This window comes from Martes martes (genome assembly GCF_963455335.1).
Source record: "Martes martes genome assembly, chromosome: X".
NCBI classification, from domain to species: Eukaryota; Metazoa; Chordata; class Mammalia; order Carnivora; family Mustelidae; genus Martes; species Martes martes.
In genome coordinates, this window is record NC_137897.1 from 14,223,347 (window position 1) to 14,236,521 (window position 13,175).

The 13,175-nt window shown below is 50.5% G+C and overlaps 1 protein-coding gene across 1 annotated transcript in view; it reads right to left on the bottom strand.

The window, feature by feature from the left end:
- The window catches only part of MAP3K15 (mitogen-activated protein kinase kinase kinase 15), a gene marked incomplete at its 5' end in the record, with an annotated part of 120,295 nt that overhangs the window by 9,925 nt on the left and 97,195 nt on the right, over positions 1-13,175 (bottom strand). Inside the window, 4 exons of the mRNA XM_080795814.1 lie at positions 71-228; positions 9,213-9,318; positions 9,521-9,651; positions 11,633-11,760. Of these exons, the coding sequence (XP_080651940.1) occupies positions 71-228; positions 9,213-9,318; positions 9,521-9,651; positions 11,633-11,760 (523 nt within the window). The remainder of the gene's footprint in view (positions 1-70; positions 229-9,212; positions 9,319-9,520; positions 9,652-11,632; positions 11,761-13,175) is intronic.

Here is a 13,175-nt window from a genome sequence, read left to right on the forward strand (position 1 = left end):
CTGGAGTGGCAGATTTTCGTTTGGCTTATTTCCCCAACACCAGCAACCTCAATCAGCAAACATGTCTTACTTTGAACATTGCTGCCTGCGGTTCGCCGAGCTCATGGAACGGAGGCCTGCTGGTGGCCATCTCGATGATGGTGCAGCCCAGGGACCAGATATCTGCCGGGGCACCATACCCGCGAGGTCCCTGATCGATAATCTCAGGTGCCATGTACTGCAGAGTGCCTATGGGGAACAAAATAAAGATCGTGGGCACCCCACTGCTCACAGATCTAAGTGGACCATTAGTAAACAAGTGCGTGAACTTTAGCCCTCCCACTAACCACGGATGGAGCCTGTTCTCAGGCGTCAATGATGCGGTCGCGCTTGGTCTCTGATCAGAGACATGCCACGTGCCTTCCTTTGCTACTAGTCATGTCGACAGAAGACTGCTTGGTTCCTCGAAGGATAAATGGGCCCCGAACCACTCCAACAAGCACACAGTAGGGCGCGCCAGGTGTGGGGAAACACAGAAGGTGAGAAACACAGTGCCCGACCTCGAGGAGCCGCCCAGGGGAGGAGAGAGACAAGAGGGCGATGCTGGGAAAGTCCAGTAGGCCCTGGGGCAGCAGAGGCCGAGAACTCGGTGCTGGGCTCTGCCTGCTTCCGGTCGGGAAAAGCTCTATCTGGATCAGCTTGGTTCTCTGAGAGGTAAATGCCGAGGCATGATCAGATGTACGAGAGATTTACTGGGGAGACGTGTATGACAGACAAAGAGCGAAGGACCTCTTTGTCCATCATATACAGACAAAGGACAAAGAGCGGCAATCTCAGTGCCGACGTGGCACGTGGGAAAGGAGAGCGGGACGAACAAGTGGGGAGGCCGTCTCGGAAGAGCAGCTCTGACCGTTCGGCTGGGCCGCTGGGGAGCTCCTGACCAAAAGCTGCCGCTGGAGGACTCCCGCGGGTTCTCGTGCCTCTGCCACAGGCCATCACTGGGCAGGAGCGAGCGAGTAAAGCATGGCCACGCCGTGAACATGGAGGCAAATCCACAGTAAGTGGCAGATGGTGCTGCCCATGAACTTGCTTCTTGCCGTGAAGGTCAAAGAAGTAGACAAAGGGATGGGAGGACTCTCAGGCCAAGGGAAGAGCCCGAGGAGAGGCACAAGGGTGTGAAGTCCAGAGCGAGTTCTGGGAACCCCAAGTGAAGTCTCACACAGGGCAGGGAGCTAAGAATTGAAAATGAAGGAGGTGGCGACCTGGGGCCAGCCCAAATGGCAAGCAGTGTATGATGAAGGCTCTGGCTGTGGACTTTCTCCTGTGGGTCACAAGCCACCAGAGAGGACCACAGGGAAGGTGGGGATCAGATGCAGCCCTCGAAGGAGAAGGGATTGCAGAGATGGGGTCCAGGAGGTCAATCAGGGCTCTAGGAGTGAACTCGTAGGCTTTTCTTGCAACTAAGGCTGAGGAAGGCAACAGAAACAGACACTATATGTGGTTTCTAACAAACAGCGAACTTGTAGAGGATGGTGGCCAAGGCGTGAAGAGAACACGGATACCCAGAGAAGTGCCTATCCCAAGATCACACAACCAAAGCAGGTTTCCAGAATCTTAATCAATGAAAACAAAGGACTTGTTGGTTTAAAAAAAAAAAAGAAATTGGGGACGTTACCTACTACATCTTCCTCTTGAAGATCCGATGTCTTTTAGCATTTTTCCTTCCAGTGACCATTTGAAAAGCTCTACCCCACAGAATGTTTTTTTTTTTTTTTAAGATTGATTTATTGATTTATTTTAGGGAAAAAGTGAGCGCACAAGTGCGGGGAGGGAGAGCGACAAGCAGACTCACACTGGTGTGGAGCCTGACCTGGGGCTCGATTACACGACCCCGAGACTGAGATCGTAATCATAACCTCAGCTAAAACTGACAGTCGGTCACTTCATGGACTGAGCCACCCAGGTGCCTCCCACAGAAAGTTCTGCAATAATGACAATATTCTGTGCAGTTGAGTGTGGTAGTCACTAGCCACAGATAACTGTTGGGCCCTTCAAATATAGCTGGTGAGACTGAAGAAAAGAATTTTATTTTTAAAAAGTGAGACTCACTTAAGGTTCAATATAAATTGGGTTGGGTCCATGGGCTCAACAGATCAGTAGGGCACAAGTGATGGCTTTGGTCTTTGAAGCCGAAAGCCTGGTAGGGAAGTGTTTGGCTGGCTGCAGGGTTGGGCAAGACAGGCTCACGGGGCTTGCTGCACTGTTAGGAAATCCCAGAGCCTGGGGGACGGAACTTCCAGTGACACAATCTCCCCTCTCAGGCTTGTACTGCTGTGAATAGTGAAGGGAGAGGCCTTGGCATAGGACGTGCCCTCAAACCAGTTCACAAGCCATTCATGGAGGAAAGACTCACGATGCTGTTTATTAAGCTATTATCTCTCAGCTCTGCTCTAGAGGCTGCGCTGGGGACTCTGCAAACATTTCTGCTTTGCCGCAGCTTCCTGTTAGGCTCTGCCACGAGGGGGCGCTAGAGAGCCCGAGAACACCAGGGAGGCTGCTCAGGCGTACCTACAAGGAAGGAGGAAGAAGTTATCGGCTCCCCAACATCAGCTGCTGTTCCTCTGCAGGAGCTTCCCTTTGGACCCTCAGTTGGCTCCAGCAGCAGGGCTTGGCTCCAGTTTCTAGCTTTTCTGTCCCGTCATACTTTCAGAACCAGCTTCATCTTGCCACGCCCCCCCCCCATTACCTGTTCCAATCCAGTAATCCCCTCCTGAAAGGTTCCAATTCTACCCTCCCTTGTGCTCCCCTCGAGCCCTAGGCAGATAACCCAGGCCCAGTTAACAGTTCCTTCTATTAAATTCTCTCTGTAAAAATAAGTGGGGTGATTTTGATTTTCCGGCCTGGATGCCAACTAACATGATCACTCAAAGTTAATTTTTTAAAATTTATTTTACTCTTTTTTTTTTAAGATTTTATATCTTTATTTGACAGACAGAGATCACAAGCAGGCAGAGAGGCAGGCAGAGAGAGAGGAGGAAGCAGGCTCCCCGCTGAGCAGAGAGCCTGATGCGGCGCTCGATCCCAGGACCCTGGGATCATGACCTGAGGTGAAGGCAGAGGCTTTAACCCACTGAGCCACCCAGGCACCCCTAAAATTTATTTTTAAGTTATCTCTACACCCAACATGCGGCTCAAACTCATGACCCCAAGATCAAGAATTGCATGGTCTTCCACCAGAGCCAACCAGGCATCCCTGAAAGTTAATTCTTAAAAGAGCAAGAGAATATACTTTTACAAAGTTATGCAACGTGGAAAATATCACTCAACGAAACTGCAATGGTTTATTGACACTGGTCAAATACCTGTCCACTTCAGCACAACTGTTTCAAAACTAGAGGATAAGTCGGCCTCATGCTAAATTTCGAGATTTTCTTTGTATGGAAACACAGTGAAAATCACCCTTTATAAAGGTAGGGACTTAGCAATGATGTCCGTATTAGTTATTTATTGTTATGTAATAAATTACCCCAAAATGTTAAGGGCTTAAAACAAGAGTTAGAATCTCACACAGTGTCTAAGGGTCAGAACCCAGGAATAGCTGGTTTGGGTGGATCCGGCCCAGAGTCTCTAGCCCAGTTCTCTGCTGGGCTGTAGTCCTCTGAAACCCAGAATGGAGCTGGAGGATCCACTTCCAAGCTCAGATGGGGTTTGGAAAGAAGCTTTAGTCTCTCACCACACGGGATCTTTAAGACATGGCTTCCCCCCACAGCAAGTGACCCAAAGACAGCAAGCAAGAAGGAAGCCATCCTCTTTTCTGACCTGCCTCCAGGTCACACATTGCTACTCTGCTTTCATCTGTTCATTAGAAGTGAGTCACTAAGCCCGGCCCCCATTCAAGGGGAGGGGATTACAGAGGGTTTGTGAACGGCAGGAGGTGGAGGCCACTGGCGGCCATCTTGAAGACTGCTGGCCTGACTTCCTGTTAGGACTCAACAGCTTACAGAACATCACTGCCTAGCGCTGTCTCACAACTCAGTGAGGCCGTGCAGAGGCACTATCTACTGTGATTCCCATTTTATACAAGAGACAAATGAGGCTCAGAGAAGGTAGGGGAGAACTGAGGTCTTCTCTCTGCACATCTGGAGCCATTTACCATGACATTGCTGACAGATACAAGGAATCCAGCAGGAGCACAAGCGAAACAAATGCAGCCTGAACAAAAGCAGACTTGATGCAAGGATTTCCGAAGCCCTGATGTGACTCGTTCCCACGTAAATGGAAGGTGGAGAGCAGTAACAGAAAACTGGGTGCTCCGTTTCACTGACTACCATACTCCTAGAAAAAGCATCCACTCTCAGTAAATGTCCAACAGAGACAGAGCCACACAACTCTTTCAAGTACTCAAGGGACTGTCCCCAAGCACTGTGCATCAGCTGCACCAAAATGGCTTCTGTCGAGAAACCAAGTAAAAATGCCAGCCGGGGTGTGGCGGGGTGCAGTGGGGCAGGGCAGGTAGGCCTCTGATTAATGCAGAAATGCTGGGAAACTTGCTTGCCTTTCGTCTGGCTCTCTTAAGGGCATCACATCCTTTCTAAAGTGCATGTCCCCCCAAGGTGTGCCCACACACAGGTCACTCGATCGGCCAGCCAGCCATGACCCGAGCAGGGGTGCAGAGTTCAAAACATGGTGACAGGAGAGCAGCAGGCACTGACCCAGGCCCCTGGGGACATGAAATCAAGTGGGGGCTCCTAGACAATTGCCCAAACAGGAGAAAATGCATGGCGCAGGGCAATAATTTAGAAGTTTTGATTGAGATGCTGAGATAAAAGCCAGACACCATGGCACGGGGCGAGAGACCGTCGACAGGTCCATGTTTCCGAGAGGGTCTCGCACAACCGGTTACACACCTCGCACGCAGGCCCCCGGCCCAGGGGCCTTCCACCTGGATCAAGGGGTTAAGAAGGTGGAGAGAGGAGAGTCTGGAGGTGGGGGGTGTTGAAAGCTACTTCTTCAGACACTGCTGTGCCGGAGGGAGCTACCCTCTCAGTACAGGAGTCGGGTTAGGGCTGTGCCCAGTGGCGACTCAGCAACTCAGCACTCGTTCAGGACCGTCGCGCATCAGCATCACCTACAGGCCCTGGAAAATATCGAACCCGAGCCCAAAGTTTCAAAACTGTTTCCTATTAATGAAGTACAGAAAAGAGAAATAAGGTGCTTCCTGGGGCCCCAGGGGCCACTCTGGTTGCCCTGCCCAAGGAAGGGCCTGGTGGGAGGGGACACCACTTTGTCCTACCCCAAAGCTTCTGAGGGCTCCTGGCCGGTCCCCTCACAGAGCTGTGTGTGTGTGTCCCCTGCTGGCGAGCTGCACGTGGGACTGTTTCCCATGGGAAGAAAAGCAGCTCAGAGCGTCCGCCCGTGAGGTCTGGGGCTATCACCGTGCCCTCTTGAGAGTCGGGGAAAGATGCATGAGCCATGGACACCAGACGGGGGGCCCACTGCAGAAATACTGTTCTAGGCTTTTTTTTTTTTTTGAGAGAGAGAGAGAGAGAGAGAAAAAATTAATCTTAAGCAGGCTCTATGCCCAGTGCAGAGCTCTAAGCAGGGCTCAATCTCCAAGTGGAGCTCAATCTCGCGACCCTGAGATCATGACCTGAGCGGAAATCAAGAGTTGGCAGCTCAACTGACTGAGCCAGCCAGGTGTGCCTGGGGTCTTTTTAAAAGGAATCCTTCTCAAGGGCCATCTCCCATGGCCTGAATCCCTCAGGAGAAAAAAAAAATGGAGGAGTGAAGACAATGTGAGGCGTAAAAGTGGTGGGGGGCAGCGGGCAGCCGGCCAAAGGACAGGTCTCTGCCCAGGACGTGGGAGCTACATTCAGAGGGACCCTGGAGGGAAGTGTTCCAGCTGGGGAGCAGGGCAGGCGGTGGCAGTTGGGGGAGAAAAGGTTAAGACTCCGTGCTGACTTGCTGCTAGACCCGCCACGACAGGGGAAGAGCGCTGTCCCTGGAACGAGGACCAGAGCGCTGACAAGTGTACCAGCAGGGCCCCTTTCAGTTATCCAATTCGGACTGTTTGCTTCTCCGAGGGGGCCATTAAGACTTTCTCTCCGTTGTCTCAGGATGGCTGGCAGACTCAGGAAAGGACTCCTGCCCTGGACAGGATGTAGAGGGCAGCGGGAGACAAAGAGGAGAGGGCTTTTGGGGCGCCTGGGGGGCTCAGTCGGTTAAGCATCTACCTTCGGCTCAGGTCAGGATCCCAGGGTCCTGAGATCGAGCCCCGCATCAGTCTCCCTGCTGAGCAGGGACTTTGCTTCTCCCTCTCCCACAGCCTGCTGCTCCCCGTGCTTTTGGTCTTTCTCTGTCAAATAAATAAATAAAATCTTTTGGAAAAAAAAAAGATGAGATTACTTTTATGATTACAGCCTCTAGGTTTGACAGGTTGAACATATTAGTTACCCACAGAAACCTGATTCTCTCAAAGGCTCCTCTCAGCCCTAATCACCTGGGACTTCTAAGTATAAATTAGTATTTATTTTATTAACAAACACTTCCATTGCACTGGCTGTGAGTCAGGTACTGGTCAAAGCACTTCACCAATATTAACTTATGTAATCTTCATAAAAACCCTCTGAGGTAGTACTGGGAGCACCTCCATTTTATTTATGAAGAAACTACATATGGCACAGAGACGTAAAGGAACGTGCCCCAAGTCACACAGCTAGCAAGTGGATGAGCCAGAATTTGAACCAAGGATGTTCACAGCCACAGACTGGAACAGAGTTCCTGTCCCAAGAGCCACTCCTTGGCATCTACCGGAGAGGGACGGAAACTCAGGTCTGCACAAAGACTGTTCACAGCAGAATCGTTCACGATAGTCAAAGAGCGGAAATAAGCTCAATGACCACTGAATGACAGACAGATGAACAAAACACGGTCTATCCACACCCTGGAATACCATTTAGAGGTCCGAAGTACTGACACGCGGCCCAGCGTGGATGGGCCTGGAACAGATGATGCAAAGTGACAGCAGCTGGACAGACAGGACTGCGTACTCTTCCATCTGTATGAACTCTCCAGAGCAGGCGAATCTCTACAGAGAGGACATCAGTGGTCACCTGGGGCTGGGGTGGAGACGGGGGCCGACTATAAGGTGGCACAGGGACCTTTTTGGAGGGATGGAAATGTTCAAAACTTGGACCATGGCTAAGGCTGTACAACTTGGAAAATTTATGAGAAACCAGTGGATTGTGCACTTCAAACGGGTGCATTTTATACCCCAATAAAGCTGTTAAAAAAAAAAACCCCAGAAGCAAAGGGGGCTGACTCCAGCCATAAGGCCCTTCCTCCCATTCTAGCTGGCTTATACCTAGAATGAAAACCCTTCAGAGGAACACAGGAAGGGAGGCTTCGGGGCCACAAGTCGCCTGAGCCTCTGGCTCCCCTTCCAGGCTCTGCCAGCCTCCGGACATTTGCACGGAAAAGCCCCACCATGTCCCCAGGCATCTGAGTGGGGCTCTGTAGGAACCAGCTGAGACTTCTGGACAGAACCGCTCTGTGTTGCAAAGAGTAATGATATGCAGGGGAATTTCCTACCCAAAATGAGACCCCTTCTTTATTATCCCCCAAACACCCCTGCATTATTTTGCAATGCAGAATGCATGCCTCCTCAAGCCAATTACTTGGGAAAATATCATATGCGATAATGGATTATACATGCATTTTCTTTGTGAATTTTTTCTTCTCCTTGGGGATGCTAATTACAAGGTAAATTGTCAGGGGTTTTATGTTTTGAAATAACTCCTTGTCGTATCAGAGACCCTCTTGCTACATACTGCCAAGCTAACTGCTGGCTTCCAAAGAGAAGGAAAGAAGTCATTTTCAGTTAGGGTAATAAAAAAACACGGCAGTCATACATACATACGTCCTCACACACGTTGATACGTGCATCTTTACATCAGAAGCAATAAATGAAAATTCAACACACTCCGTAAGGTTCTGGCGGAGTCCCTGGGGTGACAGTTTCCCACTCTGAGGTGCGCATACCTCTTCCCCGGTTACAACGGAGACGTCATTCCTGAGAAATCAAAGTTCTCTTTAGATACAGAATGTGTCTCCACCGTGGGCGTCCAGCGGTTGTCATACAACAAACCCCTTTTTGAGGAGAAGTTTTTCAAAGCGGAGACATTATGCACTAAAGATGAGGCCAAGTCTGCCCGCTCCAGAGCTCGGTGCCCCGAGGGCAGAGAACGGCCCTGCCACTTCCCTAGCTCCCTTCAGAACCAGCAGAGTCTACGCAGTGTTCCTTAATTCCCTCGAGCAGGATCTTCGTGATCCTTTTATCATACCTTACGGGACCACAAATCTTTCCTTTTTCAAAATCAGTCCTTCCTTCCAGGGACCAGTTCCTTTGAAGCAGGAATTTTTAAAAAGCCACCGGTAGCTTTTCGAACCCCACTTGACGCCCTGGTCTTGTAAACAGAAAGCTAGCTGGTCATTTCGGACTGCTCGGAGTCCTGTCCCTCTCGCCGCTTTCGTGGGTCCGTCACGGACACACGGAGAAGAAAATCCAACCCCTCACTCCCACCTCAACCCCACCAATTCCCCTCCGCCCCCAGAACAATCAGCTTCCCTTGGAAAGGTAACCGTATCCAAGCACGAGGTACCAGAATGAAGTAGGGTAACAGGCAGTTTTTTCTTTTTTTTTTAAAGATTTTATTTATTTATTTGACAGAGAGAGATCACAAGTAGGCAGAGAGGCAGGCAGAGGGAGAGGGGGAAGCAGGCTCCCTGCTGAGCAGAGAGCCCGATGTGGGACTCGATCCCAGGACCCTGAGATCATGACCTGAGCCAAAGGCAGAGGCTTAACCCACTGAGCCCCCCGGGTGCCCTAACAGGCAGTTTTTATGACAGACCAGTAAAGCGCTCTCACGAGTTGTCTAAGCTCCACTGTGATGCAGAATTACTCACAACATGAACTTAAAAAAGATGATGCTATTTCACTGACTGGTTAGAAACCCTCAGAAAACCTCAAGGAGAGCACCCCACCTACCCAACCATTGAAGACAACGACAGTGAGGCACTCTCGTGGCCGCAGGTCACTGGCTCAGTGCGCCAGTATAAGGTTCCAATCCCCGAAGTTGGGGACAACACATGGTCGGCTTCCGTTACTGGCCACACTGTGCTTGGGAACCGTGACTCTAGCGTGGCTGCCTGCACCCCGGCCCTGGCCCACTTACCAGCGAAAGTCCCGGTGCACGGGTTCACTCCTGCAAGCCGTTTGGAGGTGCCAAAATCAGAGATCTTCACCACTCCGCTGTAGGTGTTCACCAGAACGTTATCACCCTGTAGAAAAGGAGGAACATCAAACGCCTTGGACCTTAAGAAACAGTGTCAAGCCTCTAGCAAGTCTAGGCTCGGCACTCTGGGGACGGCCGAGCTCAGCTCCTTCCCTTCTCTGAGCTGAGCCGTCTGCAGACAGGCCAGCCGGCCACTGGCGGGTCCCCGGGGGCACCAACGAGGTTCGTTGGTGCCGACAAGCAAGTACCTTTATGTCTCTGTGCACGATCTGGTTTTCGTGGAGATACTTCAGGCCTTCCAGGATCTGCCTGGTGTAGAACTTGATGGTGGGCTCCTTCACTGGTCCCCATTTTGATCGCAAAAGAGCAGAAAGGCTCCCTGGAAGCGGACACAGCAGAAAACTCAGCAGGGTGTTGAAGATGCTGTTGTAAAAGCCACGGAAACCAAGCGAGGTGAGGTTTCTCAGTCCACATCGTCCATCACGCCAATATTGCTGCACGGCGGCTACCTGCTCTTCTTTCCTCCCTCTGTGCCGGCTCCCAGCCGTGCACGCCATGCGGCCGGAGGAGGAGCAGCAGAGGGAGGGTGAACAGGAGCCCCTTGGGACCTCTGAAATGCAGCGGGGCTCCCTTTGGCTTTACACAGTCCATCACGCTGCACAAAGTTGGGAGGAGAGTGCACAGTGAAGTGCTCTGGCCTGGGGAGGCCGGGCCCCTGCTGCAGGGACGGCACAAATGTCCTGGCCACTCAGCTTGGGTTGAAGCCCATTTTATACCTGGTCCTCAACTCAGAGGTGGACAGGACCAGAATGAGGGGCCATTTAGGGAGACAGAGACTACGATCGGAGGAAGCTGGGTCTGTTCATCCTCAATGAGAGAAGCCCCCTGTGCCGGGCCACAGGGGCAGGACTGTCTTAACATCCCTGCCCTTATTTTATAAGACAATGAATCTTTGGGTTCAAAGAAAACCAACCTTCACAGTATTCTGACCATATGTTTCAGGGGTCACTGTGCAAGCCCCTGGGCATCAGCCAGCTTCGGCCTGACACCTTACATAGTGCAGAAAGAATGCTGCTATGCCTCAGTTTCCCCATCTGTAAAAGAGGATGTGCACGTTTAATTCTGTTGTCATCCTTAAACCTCACCCTTGGAAAAATCGATCAATGTGAACAGCAACTGACATATTTGCTAGACTAGGAGCAGCTTGAGAGAAGAAACTGTATTTTATCCTTAACATAACCTTCAAAATCTAGCCCGCTGCCTGGCTCTCAATATATACAGTTAGGCTCCTAATAGAATAGGAGGCTCTTAATAGCTGTTGGTTATAAAGGAATGAATGAATACAGATTTCTTCTTCTTTATAAAATATTAATTTGTTTTAGAGAGAGAGAGTGTAAGCGTGCACACGCACACACGTGAGTGAGCACAAGCTGGAAGGGCAGATGGAGAGGGAGAGAGAAGAATCCCAAGCAGACTCCATGCTGAGTGCGGAGCCTGACGTGGGGCTCGATCTCATGACCAGAGCCGAAACCAAGAGTTGGATGCTTAACGGACTGCACCACCCAGATGCCCCTCAATACAGATTTCTAACTGAAGTTTTTGTGTTTGTATTCCGATCATTATAATTATTATTATTTTTTTAAATGAACATTTCTTGAGCTCTTGCTCTCTGCCAGGCACCATTTTGAAAGCTTTGCATATGCTATCTCATTTGATCCATCCAACAACCCACTGAGCTAGGGTCTTTATCGCTCCAATAATTATTGCAGAGCCAAGCATTAGAGTAATTATTATTACTCCAATTTTATAATTCATCTATTCAGTCAGAAAACTGAGGGAGCACAGAGGTAAACAATTTGCCTGAGCTCCCACAGCTTGCAGATGGGGGGACCAACTCAAGCTAGACATTCTGGCTGTAGATCAGAGGAATCCTTCCCCATGATCCCCGCCATGATACCGCCCGAACTGGGGGGACTTTGTGGCTAAGGCACTGGGGTAGGATGTCATGGTAAACATGTTATTTTGCCGTGTCATTTTTAAAACCGCTGTCCCCTCGTCTCCAAATTATCTCTCAATGCCTAGACTGTGAGGGCTTCAAGGCTGGAGACTGTGCTTTATTCCTCTGTGTCCAGCGCTCAGCCCAGTGGCTGGCACTCAGTAGCTCCTCAATGAATATTTGATGACTGAATGGTATGTATGTGACATTGAAAAGTTGGTATCCAACTCCTCTGAGAAACACATGCTCTCCCGCCTCTAAAAGGTCTGTCACTTTTTAAGTGGCAAGATGGAGGATGACGTTCCCATTATAGTTTCATCAGTGGTTTTCCGTGTGTGAGACCAGAATACTAGGGATTACTCACCCCCAGGCACCTGCTCCATAAATATCTTAATGTAGCCGTTCTCTGAAACGGAGCCCAGGTACTGAACAATATTGCGGTGTTTGAGGTACTTGTGCAGGGCTATCTCCTCGTGCAGAGGCTGCGAGTACCTAGTAAGGAAAGCAAAGCCAGGGTCACCTGCCGGATCCTTGGGGCCTGAGGTCTGCATGGCACTGCATCAGTGCCGGCCCTGCGGCTGGCCAGCCCTTCCTTCTGGAAATGGTCTTTCCCTTGGCTCCCATGAGAGTACGCAGCTTCCCAACTGTGGAACAGGGGACAGTAACACGGGCCACACAGGGCTGCAGAAGGCCAAAGTGTGTTTAGGGTCTCGGGCACCCGCTGGCGTGCCCGGTGTGCAGGGGCTACTCAGTGAATGACCGCTCGTGTGAGGGGCTCAATGCTCCTACTATCCTTTGCCTCTCTGAGCAGGCCCTCTTCCTCTGCTTCTCATGAAGAGAGATGTTCTGGAAGGTTCTATCTTCAGCTGCCATCGGGCCTCGTTCCACAGATGCAGTCTACACTATAGCAAGAGCTACCTAATGGACCTCTGAGCCCAGCGTCTGGTTTCTTTAGCCTATTCTCCTTTGGTGGCCATATTTCCTCTTCATGAAACACGCACCTCATCAGATCACTTCTCTTCGTCAAGTCCACATCAAGACCATTTTGCTTAACACGGCACAGGAAGACCTTCAGACTTGAACCAGACTACATCCTTTGAAAATTGTGCCTCATCTTAAGAGCACCCCACGCCCACCCTACCTTCAAGTCACAGCAGATAATTTGTTGTTCTCTGACTACACCTTTGCTTTAACGGCTCTGGTTTTTTCCTCAGCATAGAATGCACTGGCCTCCTCTTTTCTGCCAGATGAACTGCTACTCATCCCTCAAAGGCCTGCTCAAAGAGGATTTATTTCCTCAAACTTATCACAACTCACTCAGGAAAAGTGATTCCTTTTCTCTCTTCCGCAAGCATTCTGTGTACCCGCCACCCCCTCCTCCCGTTTTGGCACTCATCACTTTGACCCCAGGCAAGGTATCTGCATTCCCTACCAAGCCAGGAGCACCCTGCCTTCGGGACAGCATCCTCGGCACCTGTCGGCCCCCAGGGACGGCCCAGAATCTGGCCAAGAGAAGGTACTCAACATCATAGGGTCAGCTATACATTTAGGGAACGGGACAAAAACAGTCTCTAAGGTCCCCTCCGGCTTTAAAATTCCCGGAAAATCTATGGGCCATGAAAAGCTTAACTATTGCAACCAGTCAAAGGAGGCGGTCCACGCCAGCAATTTCCCCCTAAAACACAACTGCACCACCTTATCTGGCATGAGCATAAGACACATAATACTGGACAAAGAACTCAAGAGACTGGATCCCAGTCTTGTTTCCTCACATCCTTGAAGAAGTCATTTAATCTTTCCCAGCCTTCGAAGAAGCTAGAGGAGTTCATTTCAGGCCCGGCCTTTGAGCTCAAATATCATAAATGAAAAGACAGACGAATTGGACGAATGAATACACGAACAGACGA